Source organism: Delphinapterus leucas, chromosome 20 (genome assembly GCF_059928025.1).
Source record: "Delphinapterus leucas isolate spDelLeu-1000000601 "Yukka" chromosome 20, BTC_Dleu_Yukka2, whole genome shotgun sequence".
NCBI lineage: Eukaryota > Metazoa > Chordata > Mammalia > Artiodactyla > Monodontidae > Delphinapterus > Delphinapterus leucas.
In genome coordinates, this window is record NC_143148.1 from 46,410,746 (window position 1) to 46,432,764 (window position 22,019).

Consider the following 22,019-nt stretch of genomic DNA (forward strand, 5'->3'; position numbering starts at 1 on the left):
GGCACAGGGGCTCATCATTGCGGAGCTTGGGCTTCTCTCTAGTTGTGGCACAGAGGCTTCTCTCTAGTTGTGACGTTTGGGTTTTTCTCTCTCTAGTTGTGGCACGTGGGCTCCAGAGCGTGTGGGCTCTGTAGTTTGTGGCACTCAGGCTCTCTAGTTGAGGTGTGCAGGCTCAGTAGTTGTGGTGCGTGGGCTTAGTTACCACGCGGCATGTGGGATCTTAGTTCCCCGACTAGGGATCGAACCCGTGTCCCCTGCATTGGAAGGCGGATTCTTTACCACTGGACCACCAGGGAAGTCCCTCTGTTCTTTTAAATTTATTTTTAATGGCCCAGAATGTGATCTGTCTTAATGAATGTTCTGTGTGAGCTTGAGAAGAATGTGTATTCTGCTGTTGTTGAATGACGTGGTCTATAAATGTCAATTAGATCATGTTGATGAGTTCTCTTATTTAAAACACTCTGCTTGTGCTTCCCTGGTGGAGCAGTGGTTAAGAATCTGCCTGCCAATTCAGGGGGACACTGGTTTGAGCCCTGGTCCAGGAAGATCCCACATGCCATGGAGCAACTAAGCCTGCGAGCCACAACTACTGAAGCCCACGTACCACAACTACTGAAGCCCCCGCGCCTAGAGCCCGTGCTCTGCAACAAGAGAACCACCGCAATGAGAAGCCCGTGCACCGCGACGAAGAGTAGCTCCCCACTAACTGCAACTGGAGAGAGCCGGCTCGCAGCAACGAAGACCCAATGCAGCCAAAAATAACAAATAAATACAATAAATAAATTTATTAAAAAAAATAATAAAACAAAACACTCTGCTTTTTCCTATTAGGGAAGAATGTAAATATCTAAGTCACACCACTAATTACCTGCTTTTTAGCTTCTCACCTTTCCTTTTTGACCATTTCCCTAAACTTCTCCCTCTGTCTTTGTGTTTCTTTTTTTTTTTTTTTTTTTTTTCTTTTTTTGCGGTACGCGGGCCTCTCACCATTGTGGCCTCTCCCGTTGCGGAGCACAGGCTCCGGACGTGCAGGCTCAGCAGCCATGGCTAATGGGCCCAGCTGCTCCGCGGCACGTGGGATCCTCCCAGACGGGGGCACAAACCCATGTCCCCCTCATCGGCAGGTGGACTCTCAACCACTGCACCACCAGGGAAGCCTTGTCTTTGTGTTTCTTAACAGGAGTGGGTATCCCAGCCACCTAGGATTTTTTCTTTGTCTTTTTCCTCTCTAAAGTACACATGGGTAGGCCTGGTCTCAGTCTTGTAAATCCGATCAACTCTTCTGTCCAGTAATGGGAGATTGACCAAGGTGGGCTGATATTAGGCACAGGTTCCACTGTTTATATGTCCTGTGCAGCCTGGTTATCATCATGCTCTGATAAGGCCAAAATTTAGTTTCCTCATAGGTTAAGTAGCTGTATTTTGTTTTTATGGTTGTAAATCTCAAGATTCCACTAGTAAAGAGGACAATAAAGAGATCAAGGTTTTCTTTTTTTTTTTTTAATGTGGATAATTAAATACAAAATATTTCCTATTCCTGGGACTACTTATTGGTTGTATATTTATAAACTAGTTTTTAAAGGAGTGTGAATAAACTCAGATTTTTTATTTGTTTGTTTGCTTATTTATGTATTTATTTGGCTGCGTCGGGTCTTAGTTGCAGCACACAGGATCTTCTTGAGGCACTCGGGATCTTTCGTTGCGACGTGTGGGCTCTTCACTGTGGTGCAAGGGCTTCTCTCTAGTTGTGGTGTGCGGGTTTTCTCTCTCTAGTTGTGGCACGCAGGCTCCAGAGTGCGTGGGCTCTGTAGTTAGCAGCATGTGGGCTGTCTTGTTGAGGCACACCGGCTTAGTTCTAAGCCCTGCAGCATGTGAGGTCTTATTTCCCCGACCAGGGATCGAACCCACGTCCCCTGCATTGGAAGGCAGATTCTTTATCACTGGACCACCAAAGAAGTCCCCTAAACTCAGGTTTTTTAAAAGTTACTATTTATTTCAGTCTCATCTTATTTAACAAGCCTTTTTGAACTGTTCATGTACACTCCTTTCTCCATCCCCCAGAGTAGCGTGACTACTATAGCTAGCTCATGTGATTTTAACACCTGTGTTGGGGAGTTGTGGGAAGGGAGAGGTTGTTGTAATTAAGTTCCCAGTGAATGTATTTCTTAAATTTTTATAATCGTAGACCTTACCTGTTTTGAGTAGAGAAGGCTTCTTAAATTTTAAACTTTTTTTTTTTTTTACTTTGGACAAAGAGAAGTTTTTATTTTTTATAAAATCTTAAAACTTTAGAATATTCATTTAAATAAGACTTTAAGGGGGGAGGGATAAATTGGGAGATGGGGATTGACATATACACACTACTATATATAAAATAGGTAACTAATAAGAACCTACTGTAGAGCATAGGGAACTGTACTCAATACTCTGAAATGGCCTGTATGGGAAAAGAATCTAAAAAAAGAGTGGATATGTGTACATGTATAACTGAATCACTTTGCCGTACACCTGAAAGTAACACAACATTGTAAATCAGCTATACTCCAGTAAAAAAAAAAGACTTTGAAGTTTGAACTGCTTATGAACATGAGAATTGGAAACAACTTTATCTTTGAGGGTGTTTTGTAGTAGTCTCCTTTGAACAGCAACAATACTAGCTAACATTTCTTATTATTACTGTGTGTTTCTAGGGATAACTGTCCGCATTTCCTTTTAGGCAGGAAGCTATGTTCGTGATGATGCAGTTCCCAACTTGATCCAGTTAATAACCAATAGTGTGGAGATGCATGCCTATACTGTCCAGCGCTTGTACAAAGCAATTCTTGGTGATTATTCTCAGGTAAGTACTTTCACTTTTGGGGGGAAATTGCCCTTTATTTTCCTGATATGCTCTTACTGCTGTCACTCTAGAGGTGCCTCAGTTTTCACCTTTATGATTAGATGACCTGTGATTTGTATTAATCCTTTAAAGGACTGAAATCTTTGACAAACGGTGACTTTCTTTTGACAGCAACCTTTGGTGCAAGTAGCTGCCTGGTGTATAGGTGAATATGGAGATCTTCTTGTGTCTGGCCAATGTGAAGAGGAAGAGCCTATTCAGGTACCCTTTGTCACTCTTGGTTAAGGAGGGGGAAAAACAATGTTTTTGGTTTTAAGAGAGTAGTGTTTAATCAGTTGCGATTGATTCCTTGAAAACCTTTTAAAGAAGCAATTCCAGAATTACATTGGAAAACCTGCTGATTTTTGAGTTGGAACTTACTGGCCCATTGTGAGATACTAAAACTGCGTTTAGGACCTACCCTCCATCCCATCAGACTGACTTACATTGTTTCTCTTACCCTCTGGCTGATAAGAAATGAGAGTGTATCCATGTTTCCATTTGCTCATTAAAGGACTGGATTTCAGAGAAGTTGTGGCAACAACACTTTAACTCTATGTATCTTTTTCCTTTCTTCCTCTCCTTCTGCCTTTGAAAGTCATAAAATGCCTCTCAGCCCCCAATGGGTATTTTCCATCCTTTTTACCTCCTCCTACATGCTTCTGGTTGGTGGGTTAGGTTGTACAGTTACCCTGGCAAAGCACAGGTTATGTTAGAAGCTTTGGTAATGATGATGGCAGGATTGTCTTTCTAGTGACATCCTGTGACTTAATATCAGATGTAGATATTTACAGTTAAAATTCATCTTACATTGTCTTTTTTTTTTTCTGCACAGGTAACAGAGGATGAAGTGTTGGATATTTTAGAAAGTGTCCTAATCTCTAATATGTCCACCTCAGTGACACGAGGTTATGCCCTCACTGCCATTATGAAGCTTTCTACTCGATTCACCTGTACTGTAAAGTGAGTATGGAGAAAAAGTAGGGTGAACATGTTGTTTTGTAATTTTTAAAAACTTTATTATGGAAAATTTCAAGCAAAAGCAAAAGTAGAATAGTAAAATCAGTTGCATATACCTTTATTCCTCAATAACAATCATCATTTCATGGTTAATCCTTATTTTATCTATACTTTGCTCCCTGTCATCCCCCATGCCTGTTTTCTCTTTTAAAGTAGCGAAGTTATTTTCCCATATAAGGGTTCTGGTTTATTATAATATTTTGAGATGTCTGAATAGGAAGAAAATTGTGAAGGTTTTGGTGTTTAACTCTTTAAAATTTTTTTTTTTTTTTTTGTGGTACGCGGGCCTCTCACTGTTGTGGCCTCTCCCGTTGCGGAGCACAGGCTCTGGACGCGCAGGCTAAGCGGCCATGGCTCACGGGCCCAGCCGCTCCACAGCATGTGGGATCTTCCCGGACCAGGGCATGAACCCGTGTCCCCTGCCTCGGCAGGCGGACTCTCAACCACTGCGCCACCAGGGAAGCCCTCTGCTTTAATTTTTAATGTTAAGCCTCGTGAAGAATGGTATTTTTTACTATTTAAATTGTGAAGTAGAAGAATTTGGTGTCAGGTAATGACCTTTTGTTGAAAGAAGTCTGATGCCATGACCCATTTGTTGATAAAAGCTTATTTTAAAGTTATTAAAGAAGAGAGTGAACACTATAAATTTATTCTTTTGTAGCAAATTAATAATCGGTACTTTTGTCTAGCAAATTTTAGGGTATGAGATATTTAACAGACAAAATCTAGTATTACAACTAGAATAAGTATGATGGTAATAAGTATGATGGTCTTGAGCTATATGTCAGATGAATGAACATAAAGGAAAAGTGTTTTGTTTTTGAAAAGTTATGTACATTAAGAAAAGAGCATTTCAAAATTTTAACCAGAACCCTCTGTTTCAAACATTATTCTCTCTGCTTGTTTATGAACTTTCTTTTGGGTATTTGAATTTGTTTGTCATTTTATCCCAAAGCCGAATTAAGAAAGTGGTTTCCATCTATGGAAGCAGCATTGATGTGGAGCTCCAGCAGAGGGCAGTAGAATATAATGCACTTTTTAAGAAATATGACCATATGAGGTAAGTAAAAGAAAGTAAACAATGCATGTGCCTCTTAGCATCTCAAACAAATTGTCACGATAAACCCGTAAAGGAGATTCATCCCTCGTGCTTTATTAGCCGGACTTCACAACTCTGTTTAGTTCTAACTGCTTGGCCCCTTGTGTTTTGTCCATCTTCTATTCTGCCTAGCCTCTAAAGAAATAAGTGAACTATGTTCCTTTAGTCCCCTTCTCACCTTTCTTTTGGTAGAGAAAGTTTGCTTCATTTTCCATTTTATTTGGTGAAGAAGTGGGAGTTGTTTTCTTCTCAAGAGAATCGCATTCAGATATCATTACTATTAACATTTTGGTGTGCAGTGTCTTCTGTTATGCAGTATCTTTTTTCCCTCTTCTGTTATGCAGTATCTTCTTTTTTTTTTTTTGCGGTACGCGGGCCTCTCACTGTTGTGGCATCTCCCGTTGCGGAGCACAGGCTCTGGACGCGCAAGCTCAGCGGCCATGGCTCACGGGCCCAGCCGCTCTGCGGCATATGGGATCTTCCTGGACCGGGGCACGAACCCGTGTCCCCTGCATCGGCAGGCGGGCTCTCAACCACTGCGCCACCAGGGAAGCCTCAGTATCTTCTTAATTGGAAACTGCTAATACGTACTTATTTGCTGTTCTTTCATTCCAATTTCTCTATTACTGAGAATTCCCAGTGTCTCGGGATTTAGAGGGACAGTTTGTCCATTCAGTGTTTCTTGCCTGCCCTTAATCCAGCCAGGAATTTAGGTCATGTATTCTTGTAATCCAGCTTCTATTTTAGTGTCTGTGTTGGGATGTGGGGAGGGGAGATGTCTCTACATGTTTGGCTCCAATATAGTTACAGTGATTGTTTTGGGTAGGGAAGCTAGGTTAACTGCCTAGAATTTAACCACTTCAGATTCTTTCAGGTCTGCTCTGCTTGAGAGAATGCCTGTCATGGAAAAAGTAACCACAAATGGCCCTACTGAGATTGTGCAGACAAATGGAGAGACAGAACCAGCTCCTCTAGAGACCAAGCCACCACCCTCTGGGCCACAGCCCACCAGCCAGGTAGCTTTTCCCTTGCTTATCTGGGGCTCTTCATGATCTTATAGTTCCTTAGAACCTGTCTCTTAGCTGATACCTTTCAGTGTTCCTGGATTGATTGATGGTTCTCTTCCTTATTTTTAAGTGTTGAAAGGGCTTTGCATCAGATACAGATAAGGCAATGACTAATGAATAAGATTTTATTTCCTTGTTTAGGCCAATGATTTATTGGATTTGTTGGGAGGAAATGACATAACACCTGTTATTCCAACTGCACCTACAAGCAAACCAGCTTCTGCTGGTGGAGAACTTCTTGATTTGCTGGGAGACATCAATCTTACAGGTGAGGCCAGACTAGAGTTATTTCATGCTTTGTTAGGGATAAGGGCCTTAGGGAAAAACTGTACTGAACATAGCCTTTCTATCTAGCACATGAAACAGTTGAAGATGGGAGAGGCTAAGTGAAAAGCAAGAGTCTTCACAACATCTGGGATATGTTGCCATACTAATACTCTAGAGATAATTAATAGGGATTCCTTAAAGTCTAATTTTTAATTTTTTGGAGAGTAAATTACTCATAGCATTTTAAGATAGAAAGGACTGTCTCAGGTTAGAAAAGAAATACATCCCAAGAAATACATTACTTTTTCTAGGTTTCTTTCTACTCATGGTTAGTTTCCAAGAACTGTGGCCATTTGTAGAGAGTGGAGAGATGTCGGCTGTTTTCCTCCTTCCCTCTCTCTCCCTGTCTCTCTCCTTGGTATTAAAGCAATGGAAGGAGAAAGTCATCCATGGTTATAATATTCAAATATAACTTTTCATTTGGGAATATCTTTTCTTATCTTTATTTATATGTAGTAGACATTTGTAATTAATGTGTTCAGAGATATTGTGAACACAAGAGTTCAAGAGAGTCCAAGAGGGCTTCCCTGGTGGCACAGTGGTTAAGTATCCGCCTGCCAATGCAGGGGAAATGGGTTCGAGCCCTTGTCCGGGAAGATCCCACATGCTGCAGAGCAGCTAAGCCCGTGCCACAACTACTGAGCCTGCGCTCTAGAGCCCGCGAGCTACAACTACTGAACCTGTGTGCCACAACTACAAAAGCTCACATGCCTAGAGACCATGCTCCACAACAAGAGAAGCCACCGCAATGAGAAGCCTGCGCACCGCAACAAAGAGTAGCCCCCACTCACCGCAACTAGAGAAAGCCCGCGTGCAGCAATGAAGACTCAACACAGCCAAAAATAAATAAATTAAAAAAAAAAAAAAGAGTCCAAGAGTATCACTGTAGCATTTAATTTCTATCTTAAGTGACTTCTTTAAAAGTATAATGGAGAGTTACAGCATACATGACCTTACGTAGAAAACAGCCATAGGATAAAGTTGTTGAATGCTCATCTAGACTGGCTATCGCAAGCTAAATGATTTTTTTCCTAACGTAGCAGCCTCCCAGAGCTTATGGTTTATATTCGTCTTAACAGAATTTAAAAATGTTACTTGTCATGTACTTAGAGCCATTTACAAATAGTCATTTTCAAATCTTGAGATGCCAAAGCTATCCTAGATATATGGAAAAACAAAAACAATCCCATGTTTAAAACATAGTGTATGGGGAATTCCCTGGCAGTCCAGTGGTTAGGACTATGTGCTTTCACTGCTTAGGGCCTGGGTTCAGACCCTGGTCAGGGAACTAGGATCCTGCAAGCTGTGTGGCATGGCCAAAACAAACCGTAGTGTATAGATGATATGCTTTATTTATTAACATAATAGCATTTCCATGTTAGTACATAATCTTACCAATTATAATTTTAAATGGTTGTCTAATATTTCATTAAGAAGTGTGAACCATTATTTATTCAGTTCCTTACTATTGGGCGTTTTGTTTGTTTCCAGATTTTTCTTATCATAACTGATGCCTCAACATATCGTTATTACATAAATTTGTCCAAATTTATTTTGGGTTTACATTCTTAGGCTAAGTTAAGTTAGGCTTAATCTGTCTGAATCTGTTTAAAGTAAGAAGGATAAATACTTAACGTCATAGGGTATTGTGAGGAACAGTGACTTAGTACATGCATGACACATAGTAGGCACTTGGTAAATGTTATTTATCGTTTCCTCAATGTATATGGCCATGAGTTTCACTGTATAGTCATAAATATTATCATCTTTTTTAAAAAGCCCTAACAGTTGAAAGATTGATGCTATCATTTTGTTAATTTTTATTTTTTCATTCAAGGGAATGTTTTATATTTATCCATATGTGCATTATACATGAATTTCCTTTTCGTACATTCCTTTTGTATCCTTTAACTCATTTATCATGGGGTCTTAATGTTTTGTTTTTGTTCTGACTTTCTTGTTTTTCTAGTCTTAAATGAAAAAGTAAAATGATAAAATGTTAAAAAGTCTAGATTTTCCTTTCCTTATTCATAATGAGTTTAAACACATTTTCCTATTTTTTTAATTTTTAAGTAAAAAAATTTTGAGTTCTAGATTCTTTAAGCCATCATTACAGTCATATCGCAATGCACAGTAATTTAAATCAGTAGAAAGTAGGAAATAAATTTAGTATGAGCTTTTAGAGGAACTGGAGCAGTGAGTTTCTGTTGTTTCTCAAAACTACGTATTGTACCATTGCAGGAGGAAAAAAGCTAAAATTTGGGGGACTTAGGGACTCATATGTTGCCTGTGTGTCTTGGGTAGCCTGTGATTTTCCATGGGAACACGTTTCTAAAGTTGTTTTGAAAATGGAAATTGTGGGAAAATTACTAGATTAGATTTATAAAAACTAGGATAACTATATGAATATTTGTTTATATTCTTCATTGGTAATCTGCTTGACTGCACATCCTGTAGTGTCCACATTTGTTTTAGCTCCTTGTGCTTTGCTTAGCCATATGTATTTCTACCTTCCTTGCTAATTTTTAGTATGTGATTTTTTTTCGAGTGTACTTGGGCATTATTTTTTTTAAGCTAATTCAGCCTTTATTTCATTTTGTGAATTTTTTAAATGGTGTAATTTCAGTTAATTTTATAAGTAGTTTGAAATCTATTTAAGCATAAAATGCATTCTCTTTCTTTTGCTGAATTTTCTTATGCCTCTTCTTAGAATCTTGATTTCTGTTAGTTCATGATCACGTTCTATCCCTGGCCCTCCTTAACTTGTTCTTATTTGGAAGGATCAAATAAGTATGATAATCTGATGATTTCTTTCCCCCACTCCACACCACCTCTCCCAGGGTGTGTGTGTGTGTTAAAATTAATAAATGCCTTGATCTACTTAGCTTGTAAAATAAAATGTTACTAAGAGAGTTGACATTCCCTGTGTACTGCCCCCTTATCTCCTTCCCTCTTGATCCCAGAGGTAACTACTATCTATTCTAAAATAGTGTTAGCTTTGGTGTTTACCATTCATGTGTATTTCTAGAATGATACAGCGTGTAGTATTGTTTTGCCATTTTTTGCCTTTTTAGAACTGGTATCCAACTGCATGAGTACTTTTATACCTTGCTTTTTTCTGCTAAACATTGTATTTGTGAATAATCCATGTTAAGTGCATTTCTAGTGCATTCACATTTTTACTGCTGTATATGTATAGTATTTTATTTTGTCAGTGTACCACAATTTACTTACCCATTATTTTGATGATGGACATTTTGTTTCCAGAATTTCATTGTTAGAAATTATCTTGCTATGCACACTTTTTGTAACATGTCTCCCTGTGTAAATATGCAAGAATTAATCAAAGCATTCCGTCTCTTGTGAAATGCTTGTTCATTTCTCTTACCACTTTTAAATTAGGTTAACTTTTTTCCTTATTGATTTGTAAAAGATATTTATAGTTCTAGGTAATCATCCATTTGTGATTTTGTAGCATACATTTTCTTCTGCCTTTGGTCTATTTTTTTATGGTTTTTTTTAAATGAACAGAAGTTATTCATTTTAAAGTATTTGGATTTTTAGTTATTTTTATGGTTTATGATTTTTGCATCTTGTTTAAGGCATCCTTCCCTTAATTTGAGATCATGATAATTTTCTTCCATATTTTCTTGGTGAGATTTGTCATTCTGGCTAAGATTGACCTAACTTTGGGATGTTTCATTTAGGTGCTCCAGCTGCTGCTCCCGCCCCTGCCTCAGTCCCACAGATATCCCAGCCCCCCTTCTTGTTGGATGGACTTTCATCACAGCCTCTCTTCAATGACATTGCTACAGGTACGATCACTGGTGTTATCATCATTAGAGCAATGAGAGAGAGTTGTTGAAGAAAGGAAGTAGTAATTTTGGAAGCATTAGGCTGACTACAATTAGACTGATCTCCCTGTGCTTTCCCAGGCATCCCCTCCATCACAGCATACAGTAAGAATGGCTTGAAGATAGAATTCACCTTTGAACGGTCAAACACCAACCCCAGTGTCACAGTGATAACAATACAGGCCTCCAACAGCACAGAGCTGGACATGACGGACTTTGTTTTCCAGGCTGCAGTACCAAAGGTACTATAATTGTCTTCTTGGCCTTTTTCCTTGAATTAAAAATTGGCTGATTATTTTTTATGTATTTGGTAAGGGATATATTTTAATGTTCAGAGATTAAACTAAATTTGCAGATTTAACTCAAACTAACAGTAATTAACTATTATGGTTCATTAAAGCATGTCATTTTTTTTTTTAACTAAGCATGTCATTTTTAATGAATACTTTCTGCTTAGTCAAAAATATTCTTACAGTTAGTATTGTCTACAATGGATAAAGGAAGGGCGGCCTAATAGCGACAGAGCAGAATTCTACAAGGTGATTCATCAATGCTCAGGGCACTGAGGATAGGTTGGGGTTCAGCAGTACAGTGGTAAAGACCTAAAAAGCACAAATTGTAATGTGGAATTAAAGTTCAAGATGAGAGACTTCATGTATTTGATACTCTCTTCTAGTCACTGGATCAGAATTAAAAGTTTTTGCCTCTTGATAATGTGAGAGAAACATTCCTCCTTCATTAACATCTAGTTTACTATTGATGCAATGACTGCTTGTTTTTGTAAATTGAAGTTTTGTTTATACCAAATCTTAGTTTAAGGAGTGTTTATGTTCATCATTGAATAATGAAAAGTTTTGAAAAAGGAAAATGTAGAATGAGGAGTGGGCAAAATTTTTCTGCAAAAGACGAGATAGTGAGTATTTTAGGCTATATGCTGTCATAGTGCCAAAACTGTCATGGGCGATATATAAAGGTGGTGGCTCTGTTCCAATAAAACACTTACAGAAAGAGGTGTCAGTTCATTCTTGGCCCATGGACCATATTTTACCAACCCCTGGGATAGATTAGGCTAATCTGATCTTTTCAGTGACATGTGAAGTATGACATTCAGACAACACAATTTTGGAAATTGAAGACCTTTTACTTGTGGTTACTGCTGACTTTGCAACCTTCTTTACTTGGATTTTTAGGAGTCAGAATAATGTAGATGTTTTACAAGCAGTAGTTAGTGGTTTCAATACTAGTTGTATGACATTAAGCAGGTTACTTAATCTCTATGCCTCAGTTTCTTCATTTGCAAAGGGGGTGTGTCATCGTGATATCTAATTCATAGGGTTCCTTTGAGGAATAAATGAGTTTTATGTGCCAGGTACTGTTTTAAGCACTTTTCGTATGTTCGGTGCTCAGTAAATGTTAGTTGCTACAACTTAGAGTTTTATACTTATTATTTTACGCTGCGGTTCTAGCAACATACTGTCTCTGCTTTAAAGTATGGCCTTCTTCTTGGTGTTGTACTATACAATGCCTATTTGCATATCATGATGTATCTTGAACTTCAAAACGTTGTATTTCGTAGATTCTTCTAATACTGTTTTTACTTTTTGTTATTTCTGAAATTGAGGTACATTTTAAAATTGATACCCTTGTCATAGTTTCATTGACAGCCTATTTTCTTTCTCAGTGGTATATAAAATAATGGTGTGAATTACAGTTGATGCCATGTAACATTTAATGAAATAAATGTAAATAAATGAATTTTAGCTTACATAATTTATCTTGACAGTAGACTTATGAATAAGTCCCAAAGTAATAAACCTGTGCATTGAGATTAAATTTCTGCTCTTATAATTTTTGGCCTTAGAGAAGACCTAGACCCATGAACCTCCTTCCCTCCTTTCTTCCTTCCCTCCCTCTCTTTCTCTCCCCTTTGCCCTTCTCTCTTTTCTCTCCCTCCATCCCTTTCTTTCTCTCTCCCCCTCTTCTCTTCTTTCTCTTTCTCTCTCTCTAATTCTCCTCTCTCTCTAATATTTTAGGAGACTAAACTTTCAGGAAAATTTTTGTAACCCTAGTCTGTAAAATAGCTGCATACGTACTATATAGTGCTAACTATGACTTACCTGTCTTGCTCACAGCACTTTTATCTCTCTTCCCTGTAAACAAACAAACAAAATCCACCAGCACTCAATAAATTATGGTGTTTGGCTTTTCCAGGTCTTTTGCTGTATGGGTTAGTTCTGCACATAATTTTTCTGTTAGGGCTTTGTGTCCCCAATGTAGAGATCCTGATGTGTTCCACATACGTATTAACAAACTGGCTTTTTTCAGCTTTTCCTTTACCTCTGTCCTGTAGGAGTAACCCTTGACACATTCCAGATTATATAGGCTTTAGAAAACAAAGGTTCAAGTCTCTGATCCCAACCGTCCAAATACACAAAAGTTTGAAGGCGTGTAGTTGGTGACTAGTGTGCTGGTTTACTATTTTTAGAAAGCTTTTCATTTCTTTCTAGTTTTTTTTTAACCGCAGGGACCCATTTTTTTTGTTGCTGTTGTTTGTTTTGTTTTGTTTTTTTAGTTACATAGTTGATCAGTTACTATTAAGTGAGGTTGCCAGAACAAGAATTGGTTACTTTTTGAAAAGTGGTAGGCTAAAGTTGCTTCTACCAGGAAGCAAAGAGTAGCTCATTGCTAGAAACAATGGCGTTTTATAAATGCCATGAAGTGATAGCCCACATGCTGTGAATTGCTGATATCTGAAAAACAAATAGAATTTAGTAGTAGGTAAATCTGGTAATTGAACCATCATCTGCGTGTCTGACTGTATTTGTTGACATCTCTGACATAGTGTTAAGTGTATTTTTCTGAAGAGTGCCCTTTGTTCCCCCCAGACATTCCAGCTGCAGCTTCTGTCTCCTAGCAGCAGCATCGTCCCAGCATTTAATACGGGGACCATCACACAAGTCATTAAAGTTCTGAACCCACAGAAGGTGAGTAGCACATTTGAAGACATTATCTGAGCAAGGTGTAAGCATATTCCCTGAAATAAAATTTGCTTTGTTTCTCAAAGCTTTTTCTGACTCACAGCAGAAAAGAAATCTTTTAAAATGTCTGGTCTAATCTCCTTGTTCTTTTGTAGATAATAAGTGAAGCCCAGACACACAAAATGGTTTAGTGGCATCTCATTAAAATGCACACTTAGAGGACTTCCCCACGGTCCAGTGGTTAAGACTTCACCTTCCAATGCAGGGAGTGCGGGTGTGATCCCTGGTCGGGAAGCTAAGATCACACATGCCTCATGGCCAAAAAACCAAAACGTAAAACAGAAGCAATATTATAACAAATTCAATAAAGACTTTAAAAATGGTCCACATCCAAAAAAAATCTTTAAAATGCACATTTAAAGAGTTCTCTATTTAGAGGCTTAAAAGTCTAGGTTTTTGCATGGGGAGGGGGACAAAGCAACCAGTATATCTGAATGTAGAGCATAAAATGAGTACGTTTACCTCATTTTTCTAGAAAATTGGATACAAGGGTTGAATCTTTGAGAAAAGCATTTAGCAAATGTTTCTGTGAAAATGCTCCTGAGTGGTTCTGTCCTGTTAATGTGGTTCTAGGATTGAAGCCAACAGTGAGTTCTGGAGATGCATTTTCTCTACTTGACTGCATGATGTTGGCTAATAGCTAGAGTATTAGGTGGTTTTTGTTGTTGTTTTTTGCCTGTGTTTCATTTTTAAGAGAGTTCTGCTTTAAAATAATGTGTGTTTTCTAAGATTAAAAGTCTATTTGTAGACTGTACAGATTCTAAAGATTTTATTTCAGTGTGTAATTTTTTATTCTCTTTTCTTCTGACAGCAACAGCTGCGAATGCGGATCAAGCTCACATATAATCACAAGGGCTCAGCAATGCAAGATCTAGCAGAGGTGAACAACTTTCCCCCTCAGTCCTGGCAATGAGGGTCCAGCACCATTCTCATTCTTATCCCACTCAATCAAAGGAACTCTGGGAAGGAGATTATGATCGCTGCAAGTCCCCCCCAACTGTACCATGGGCATGAGGAGCTGAAGAGAACTGTTGAGGAGGATTTTCCTAAAGTTATTGCTGACCTTGAAGCGTTGTTAAAGACTAATCTCCTCTCCTCCACTGTTGAGGCCGGCTGCTTCTGGAGGCTACTTTGCACTCTTCCTCCTCCTCTCCTTTTTCTGCACTTCTCCACCCCTCCTACATTTACAGCCAGAATCAACATTCCCTGAGCCCCTGAGGAAATAAGCAGCTGGTCTGGAGGAGAGGACTGGAATTCATGGCAAGAAGACACTCACTCTGTCTCTGCAGCAAAGAATTGCCCCTTCCTTTTACTGTGTTTCTCTGTGGACTGGGCGAGGTGGGGTATTTACTCCTCACTAGCTGGGTTACCATCTTCAGGCGCTTTTTACATCTGGCATTGAGAACGGAAATGTAACGGTGGACATCAGGGAGCCCTGCCTTTTTCTACTGGTTCCCCCGATGTTTGAAAGAGGCATTAGGCTCCTGGTAGCCTTTTCTGTGCATTGCTGTACACACACAGACACACACATGTATGTATGTTTGTTACCAAGAACTGGTCAGACCTTGAAAGGTTATTTGTAAACACTGGACAGATGCAGTTAAAAAGAGCTTTTGTTTAGATTTGGCATGAAGGATATGGTGCTCTATTTGTAATAGAAACTTCAAAGGCTCTTCCAGCCCCCCTTTCTCTGCATTCTTTAGCTGTAGTCATGAGTACTCTCCATGATTTTCAAAATTGATTCCCCTTAAAGTGCAAAGTGGACAATTTACAAAAGGTATATTAATAGTTATTAATGCCCCTATTCCCACTACAAATTTTAAAGTTTCTCCCAAACCCATGACTTGCCTGAACTATGGTAAATGGGTGGAAAGAGGAGTTTGCCACTTTTAAAGTACAGACTCCTTAACAAAAGCACCTTTGCCCACAGGAAGAGTGAGTATCTGATTCACTCTAGAGCATATTGGAGTCATCTTCTCCATTACTCAAAATCTCCCTTTTTATTTCCTGAGCCTGGCTTGACCTTGGCATTCCGTTTGAATTCCTTCTTCTAACTGGAACATTTGTGTTGTATCTGTAACACTGGCACTGAAATAAAGACCACGCAGTTAAAGAAATCTTTCCTATATCGTACTTTATGGTGTTGGAATGAAGCCTTGTAGCTTCCTTGCCCCCTATGTCAGAGGAAGTCTTATAGACACCATAGGGTAGGAATATCCTTTCCTGAGTGCGAGAAGTTGGTCTTTCAAGAGAGGCCAATCTTATGAGTATCTGCATCAAAGACTTGAGATCTGGAGCTTTTTAAACTAGTGAGAGTGCCGAGTGCTTTTAGAAAGGACCCTCATGTTATCAAACCTTAACACTGAGTTGCTGGCATGAGGTAAGGTGACCCTCCTGTGGCACGTGTTGAATGTACTGTGTATGTTCAGGTGCACAGGTGCCATGTCTGATGTACTAAAGAAAAGGAAAAGTCAGGCCCACCTTGCTCTTAAAACATTTGCAATCATTACTGTATTGAGTACAGTATAAGGACCACTTTGGCTTTGGTCTTAAAACTGGATACAGATATCCATTTTTTCCCCCTCCATTTCACCGAGCCTTTACTTAAAATCTTCAGTGTCTTGTCAAATCTAGCTCTGTATCAGATGCTAGATTATTCCTAACATTTGACAAACTGGAGTTGAACTAAAGGCTCCAAAGGGGGAACTTTCTGGTCTTATTTTAGTATTTAAGAGCAAGATTTGCTAAAACTTATTCTACTGGGTAAATGGTTGACTGAGTCAAGAACAGGATATTACCTTGTGCGTAGTTTTCAGTAAAGTAAGTGTGGTCTAGTGTGTGTTTCAAACAACTGCTCTGCCTGTGTGATGAAAAATAGTCTTTAAAGGTTTCTTTGCAGACTGATTTCATTGGATGGATACTTAATGCTGTGAAACGTGATAGGATTAACATAATATTGGTGGATTTCTTGAATAGAATTTGTCTAACATTCCTCTTGTGGTTGAGGCTTTATTTTCTCTCTCACGTGTATAGTTAACCAGCTCAAGTTTCTTTAGTTGAACTGATTTGAATCTCAGAAATCTGCTGAAGATCATGCTATGAGACAGTGCTAGCTAATGGGGCTGGAAAGGGTCTACTCTCAGAACAAAGTGTCTCCTTGGGTGAATGTAGTTTTGAGGTAGAGTTATGTGATCGTCCATAGCTTTGTCTAGACAGAGTAAAAATCATGGCCTTAACACAAAGGGTGCTGTGTAGAATATGAAATGATTCCAGAGAGTGAACCTGAGCACCGTATTGAAGGACTAGCGGCCAGGTAACTAACTGCCTAGGATACTGATGGTTGTGAAGACTGTTTCAAATGATTGGATCTTTGAAAGCTTCAGTGTGCCTTAGTTTCTAGGATCAGAATTCGTTCTCCTCTCATTTGGCCGTGCTGCTAAAGGAGAAATCTCTTAATTTCTATGAATACTTGCACATTTCAGTTATTTCTTTCCCTAGTATAACCATTCACGGGGGAGCAAAATTGTTTAGATTTACAACTTCAGAGCCATTGTGAGGAAAGGGTGATTTCCATGGCTGTTTTCATAACTCCAGGGTGATAAGCAGTGAGCCTAAACACACTTACTTGGACAATTTCACATGCACTTTTACCTCATTATTTCCCCTCTTCCAGAGTAGTTTTTATTCTGTACTCCCTCCCCACCCCCACAGTAATCCTAAAGGAGAATTCGTCTAAGTAATCTCAGAAAACTGTAGGAAGGGTGCTCTACCCGAGAAGCTTCTCCCACTATGCTCCGGTGCTGTTACCTCGAGGTAATTTGGACAGCCATGGAATGTTTCATGCTTTGTATAGTGATTATCTGTTCATTTTAAGGTCTTTCTAATTTAAAGAAACATTCCTCACTGTAACATTTGGGAGGGGATTCTTCCCTCTTGTAGATTAAAGATGTGCTTCGTACCCCTTGTTTGTCCCATTTATATAAGAAAACTGTCTAGCACTAACGGTTTGAGTATTTTCGTCTACTATATAACATGCTTTCCATTTTTATGTTGTTCTGAGAGGTTGGAAATTAGGGGATACTGTTTTCAAGGTTCAACTTCATTATCTTCTGCGTTGGAAAATATTTGGGCTATGAGAACTAGGGGAAGGAAAGTTTGAATGCGTATGTTTTTTTCTAGTGAATGTGTATTATCCACATTGTCCTAAACAGAGAGTGAGCTAGAGAGCAAAAAGTGGATACTCACGAGCTTTGTGGTTGGTGGAGAGGTGGTACACATCTGTGCACTCAGGAGTTTGGTAATGGGGAGGATCACTGAAAAGAGACGTGCTCAGAAAGTCCTGAAGTTTAAAACACTTTGACCAGCTCTGGCTCAGGAGGGTGGGCCTGCTTGTAGAACTGGAAGTGAATAACTCTTTTTCAAGCAATAGCAGTGAGTGGGTCCTATCTACAGGGTTCCAGGACCTGGAACATTCAAACAGAAGAAAAGGCTGAAGCAGCATGCACAGTTGCTTCTTGAACTTCCACGAGGCTGATTCTGACTTCAACATGGAACATTGGAGTTTTGTTTTTGTTTTTGTTTTTGGAACCTGCTGTTGCGCTTTGTGTGTTTTGTTTTTGTTTTCTCTTTGGGGGCTTCATGGGAAAGAGCTTCTGAACTCTTTCCTTTGTGAACTCCCACTGTGTCCCTGTATAGTCCCTTTTCTTTCATAATGTTGTAAGTTACATTTTCATTAAGCCCCATCACATCTTCTTTACTGTAAAGATATTAAAAGGCTGTTTCCAAGCGGGACGGCTAATGAAGTTCTAATTATTGCAGACATATTTTTGAGATGTAAAAAAAATTTTAAATTAAATGATAAGTCTTAGAGGCGAGAGGAATAAAATGGATGTAAACATTTACATGGGATGCATTAGAATTCTGCTGTGTGTATTGTCTTTTGGTTGAAACAAATTATGAACAGTGACTAATAAAAAGTCAATACTCAATGATTTAAATTTTGCTTCCTCACTTCTTACAAGTGGATTAGAGAAGCCTTTGATGAGTTCTTATTCCAGAGCTTTGAGCTAAACTTGCCTGTTAATGTTCCTTTTACACAGAAATCTCACCAAAAGAGGAACTTGAACAAATTTTTAAAAACTTGAAGTTACAGACAGTGAAAAGTGCAATTGGAAATTTTAACTAGTGATTGTTTCCATGCTGGTATTCTCCACATGGGTGAATTCTCAAACAAGGCAAATAAATCATGTCAAGATGAATTGTGTGTTAGAGGTGGTCATGAGCTTTTAGTTTAAAGCGTCTATTTGTGACTTGTTCAAGTTTATCTGTGTCTAAGAAGAGGAAGGCTTGACCAGCCAAATGAATTCTGTTTCATGATCTATTTTATATGAACTCTTCCATAGAAGTGAGAGTGGTTGAAAGTTGGGAGCTTATGTGTTCTAGTACTCAGATGATCCCTGATAGTCCCTTATTGAAAAGAGGGAGAGTGTGATAGTCCCCTAACTGAGAAGTAGAAGGAAGTAGGCCTTGGCAATTATCTAATTTATGCAGAAGTGCCCTTTGGTGCTGTTTGATAAGTGACATTTCTATAATCTTATATGTGGCTTAGTTAAAATGCATCTTTGTTTCTAATATTAAATTTACTGGACACCTTCATCTCCATGTAACGAGAGGAAAATATAAAAGCTGCAGTAGAAAACGTTAGCCAGTAATAGACTCTAGACATTTACTTAATACAGTGAATAGTGTTCAGATTTGAACTTCCATCCAGAAGGACCAAATTAATTTTTATCACTTTTTTTTTTTGCTGTACGCGGGCTTCTCACTGTTGTGGCCTCTCCCGTTGCGGAGCACAGGCTCTGGACGCGCAGGCTCAGCGGCCATGGCTCGTGGGCCCAGCCGCTCTGCGGCATGTGGGATCTTCCCGGACCAGGGCACGAACCCGTGTCCCCCGCATCGGCAGGCAGACTCTCAACCACTGCGCCACCAGGGAAGCCCAATTTTTATCACTTTTTTAAAGTATTTTTCATGCTATTTCCTTCCCTAGTTCAGTTGTCCCCATATTCAACAATACAAAAGTGTTCAAGGAAAAAAAATCCTTCAAACCTGGAAGCCAGGTAAATACAGCCTGTTTATTTGAAACTAAAATAAGGAATATCTAAATCTGCTCAATCTGTGGTAGAAATAACAAAGGATTTAGGCCTAAAGATGACTTGTGATCATCAAAGGAGTGGGAACTAGCTATAAAGAAGCAAATGTAGTAAGCTCTTATGGCTCCTCTACCAAAATCTTACAGACGTGAACTCTCCTTCTCCAGACCTTCTTTCCATTTTGTAGTGAAGATTAGGAAGAGCTACTGGGATAAAGTGTGTGTGTGTGTGTCCCTCCCCAACCCCTTCCAGGTGGAAAGAGAGGTATGCACTTACAGGAAGGATACAGAAAGGAGGGAGTCTAATGACTTCTCTGTCTCTTGGCTTGATTCAAACTGATTTTTGTAATGATGAACCTGCAGTGAGGGCAGATGGATATTTGCACAAAAAATCCCAGAGGAATTTATTTTTAGGGTTAGTCTGAGCTGTTTACCATTTCTAGAAATTGTAGTTACATAACCCTAGGCATACGTAATGCACAGTGCCTTGAACTGGGGGAGAACATGAATATGTGACCTTTGAAACAGTATAAAATGTTAATGGCAATACATGATCTGAAAAGAAAACTCAGAATCAACTGGTTGTCACCACTTAACTGAATTGGGTCTTAAACCATGGAGACCTTTAAAGAGAGCTGCGTCATAAATTATCCCCTGCAACACCTGGGCTCCTAGCTTTTTTGTTCTCTTTTTGAAAGAGGTACTACTGTTGTTGAAGAAGTAGTAAATACATAACTTTTAGCATATGCTTGTATTCTGAATTGATGCTTTAGCCCACTCTCCCATTAATTACAAAAATAAAAATAAAAATCATCTACCACTGCTGTTCCCCAGCATGAACTCAAATGCTGGTCGTGTGACAGGATCCTTCCCCTTCAGATGATAAACTAATAAAGAGCTTCTGCTCATGAGATCTGGAAAATGTAATGTGTAGTACCTCAAGAAACAGGCTTTTAGAAGCACTTAATTCTGAACCACATTTTCATTCTTTTCTCTGCCTGTCTGCCCTTGGTCAACTCCACTTCTGTCTCCATATTGGTGCTTACCCCTTACATACCAGTGTTCTTGCTGGAGGAAGTTACCCAATAAGCACTGAAATGGGAATCCAACTACTTTGAGTAGCTTTCTTGAAAGTAATTTCAGGGTAGAAGGAAAACCCAGGAGGTAGACAAAGAGTTTTTTTCACTTTACACCAGACTCACAGAGACATCATTTTAAATTCACTAGAATGAGACAAAGAAATGAAGATGACTGGAGATTGGAATTTTGGTATATACAAAGTAACTCAGAGGGGAGAAGGTAGTGACCAAACTTTCACAGAAGAAATAATTTGTACAGAGTCAGAATCTTTGCAAGAGTCAAATTTTGTCTTGGAATTTAAAATATCTATAAACGCATACATAGAAGAGGGGAACAGACTGCACTGACAGATGTCAAACTCTCTTGTTCTAAACCTACAATTAAAATATTCTTAACATATAGTTGGTCTGTACTAGGCAAGCTGAAGCAATGGTTAATAGGTGATACCAATTATTCAAAGCACAAGAAATTGTTTTTTTCTGCTAATTCCTTAGAAGTTGCCTGAAGATTCAACACCTGTGTAGGAGGGGGAGACCTAAAAATCCAGAGGTCTAGAAGGTTTCCTAAGACAATTTAGAGCAGAATTAACAAGAGAACTCTAAGGAATTGAGTGTCTCTTAAATTTGGAAATTCAGAATAATAGTGACACCTATGAATCACTACTATGTGTCAAGCACTTTGTATGCATTTGCGAAATCTTCATAATAACTACTATACAGACTAATTTCTATTTCACAGCTAAGAACCAAAGGCTTAGATAAAATAGCACAAGGGTATAGATCTAATAATAAGAGGTAGAGCTGAAATTTGGAATCTGGCTGTCTGATTTGGCCCACTGACCAGTCACAAAACTATCACTGCAGGAACTAAAAGAAAATAATAAAAATTTTCTGAACTAGAATTGCAAATAATAAAATGGCTTTCAGACCAGACCACATTACTGCTTGAAGCAGAGAACAATGTTCTGATAATTTTACTAAATGAGGAGAAATTAAAATGTGGCTGGGAGGTGAGATGACATTTTGTACATGAGGTGGGGTCGAATTTGCTGAAGAAGGCCGTGAGCATCTCTAATAAGGAAGAGAAAGGGCCTTGCTAAGGTGAGTATTCTCAACAATTCGTTCAATGGCTTTGTACGTGAGGGTGACAGTCCAGTTTTTTTTTTTTAATTGAAGCATAGTTGTGTTACAATATTGTGTTAATGTCTGCTGTACAACATAGTGATTCAGCTATAAATATATATACATTATTTTTTCATATTCTTTTCCATTATGTTTTATCATAGGATATTGAATATAGGCATCCGGTTTTGAAGTACAGAGGGAAGGTCTGGGAAAGGTCAGTTACAAGAGGCACCCTTGGCGGAGGGCAGCGTCCTCGCGTCACTATTGACAGGTGCAGCCCTCCACCCCCCCTTCCTTGTCCAGCCCATACTTCGGAGGCGGGGACAGCAGCAAATAATCCTCCCTGTACCTCAGTCCTCCAAACCGAGGGCGGCCGACAACGGA

The 22,019-nt window shown here is 39.0% G+C and overlaps 1 protein-coding gene across 6 annotated transcripts in view; it reads left to right on the forward strand.

Moving 5' to 3' along the window:
* Nucleotides 1-18,280, forward strand: part of AP1G1 (adaptor related protein complex 1 subunit gamma 1) — a 79,781-nt gene extending 61,501 nt beyond the window's left edge. For all 6 annotated transcript variants that reach the window (XM_089903291.1, XM_022583283.3, XM_089903290.1 and 3 more), the window contains 10 exons: nt 2,717-2,839; nt 3,011-3,100; nt 3,714-3,841; nt 4,854-4,958; nt 5,872-6,013; nt 6,206-6,332; nt 10,099-10,206; nt 10,327-10,487; nt 13,131-13,229; nt 14,095-18,280. In XM_089903291.1, the coding sequence (XP_089759417.1) occupies nt 2,717-2,839; nt 3,011-3,100; nt 3,714-3,841; nt 4,854-4,958; nt 5,872-6,013; nt 6,206-6,332; nt 10,099-10,206; nt 10,327-10,487; nt 13,131-13,229; nt 14,095-14,196 (1,185 nt within the window). In that variant the 3' untranslated portion in view covers nt 14,197-18,280. The remainder of the gene's footprint in view (nt 1-2,716; nt 2,840-3,010; nt 3,101-3,713; nt 3,842-4,853; nt 4,959-5,871; nt 6,014-6,205; nt 6,333-10,098; nt 10,207-10,326; nt 10,488-13,130; nt 13,230-14,094) is intronic.
* Nucleotides 18,281-22,019: the final 3,739 nt, after the last annotated feature.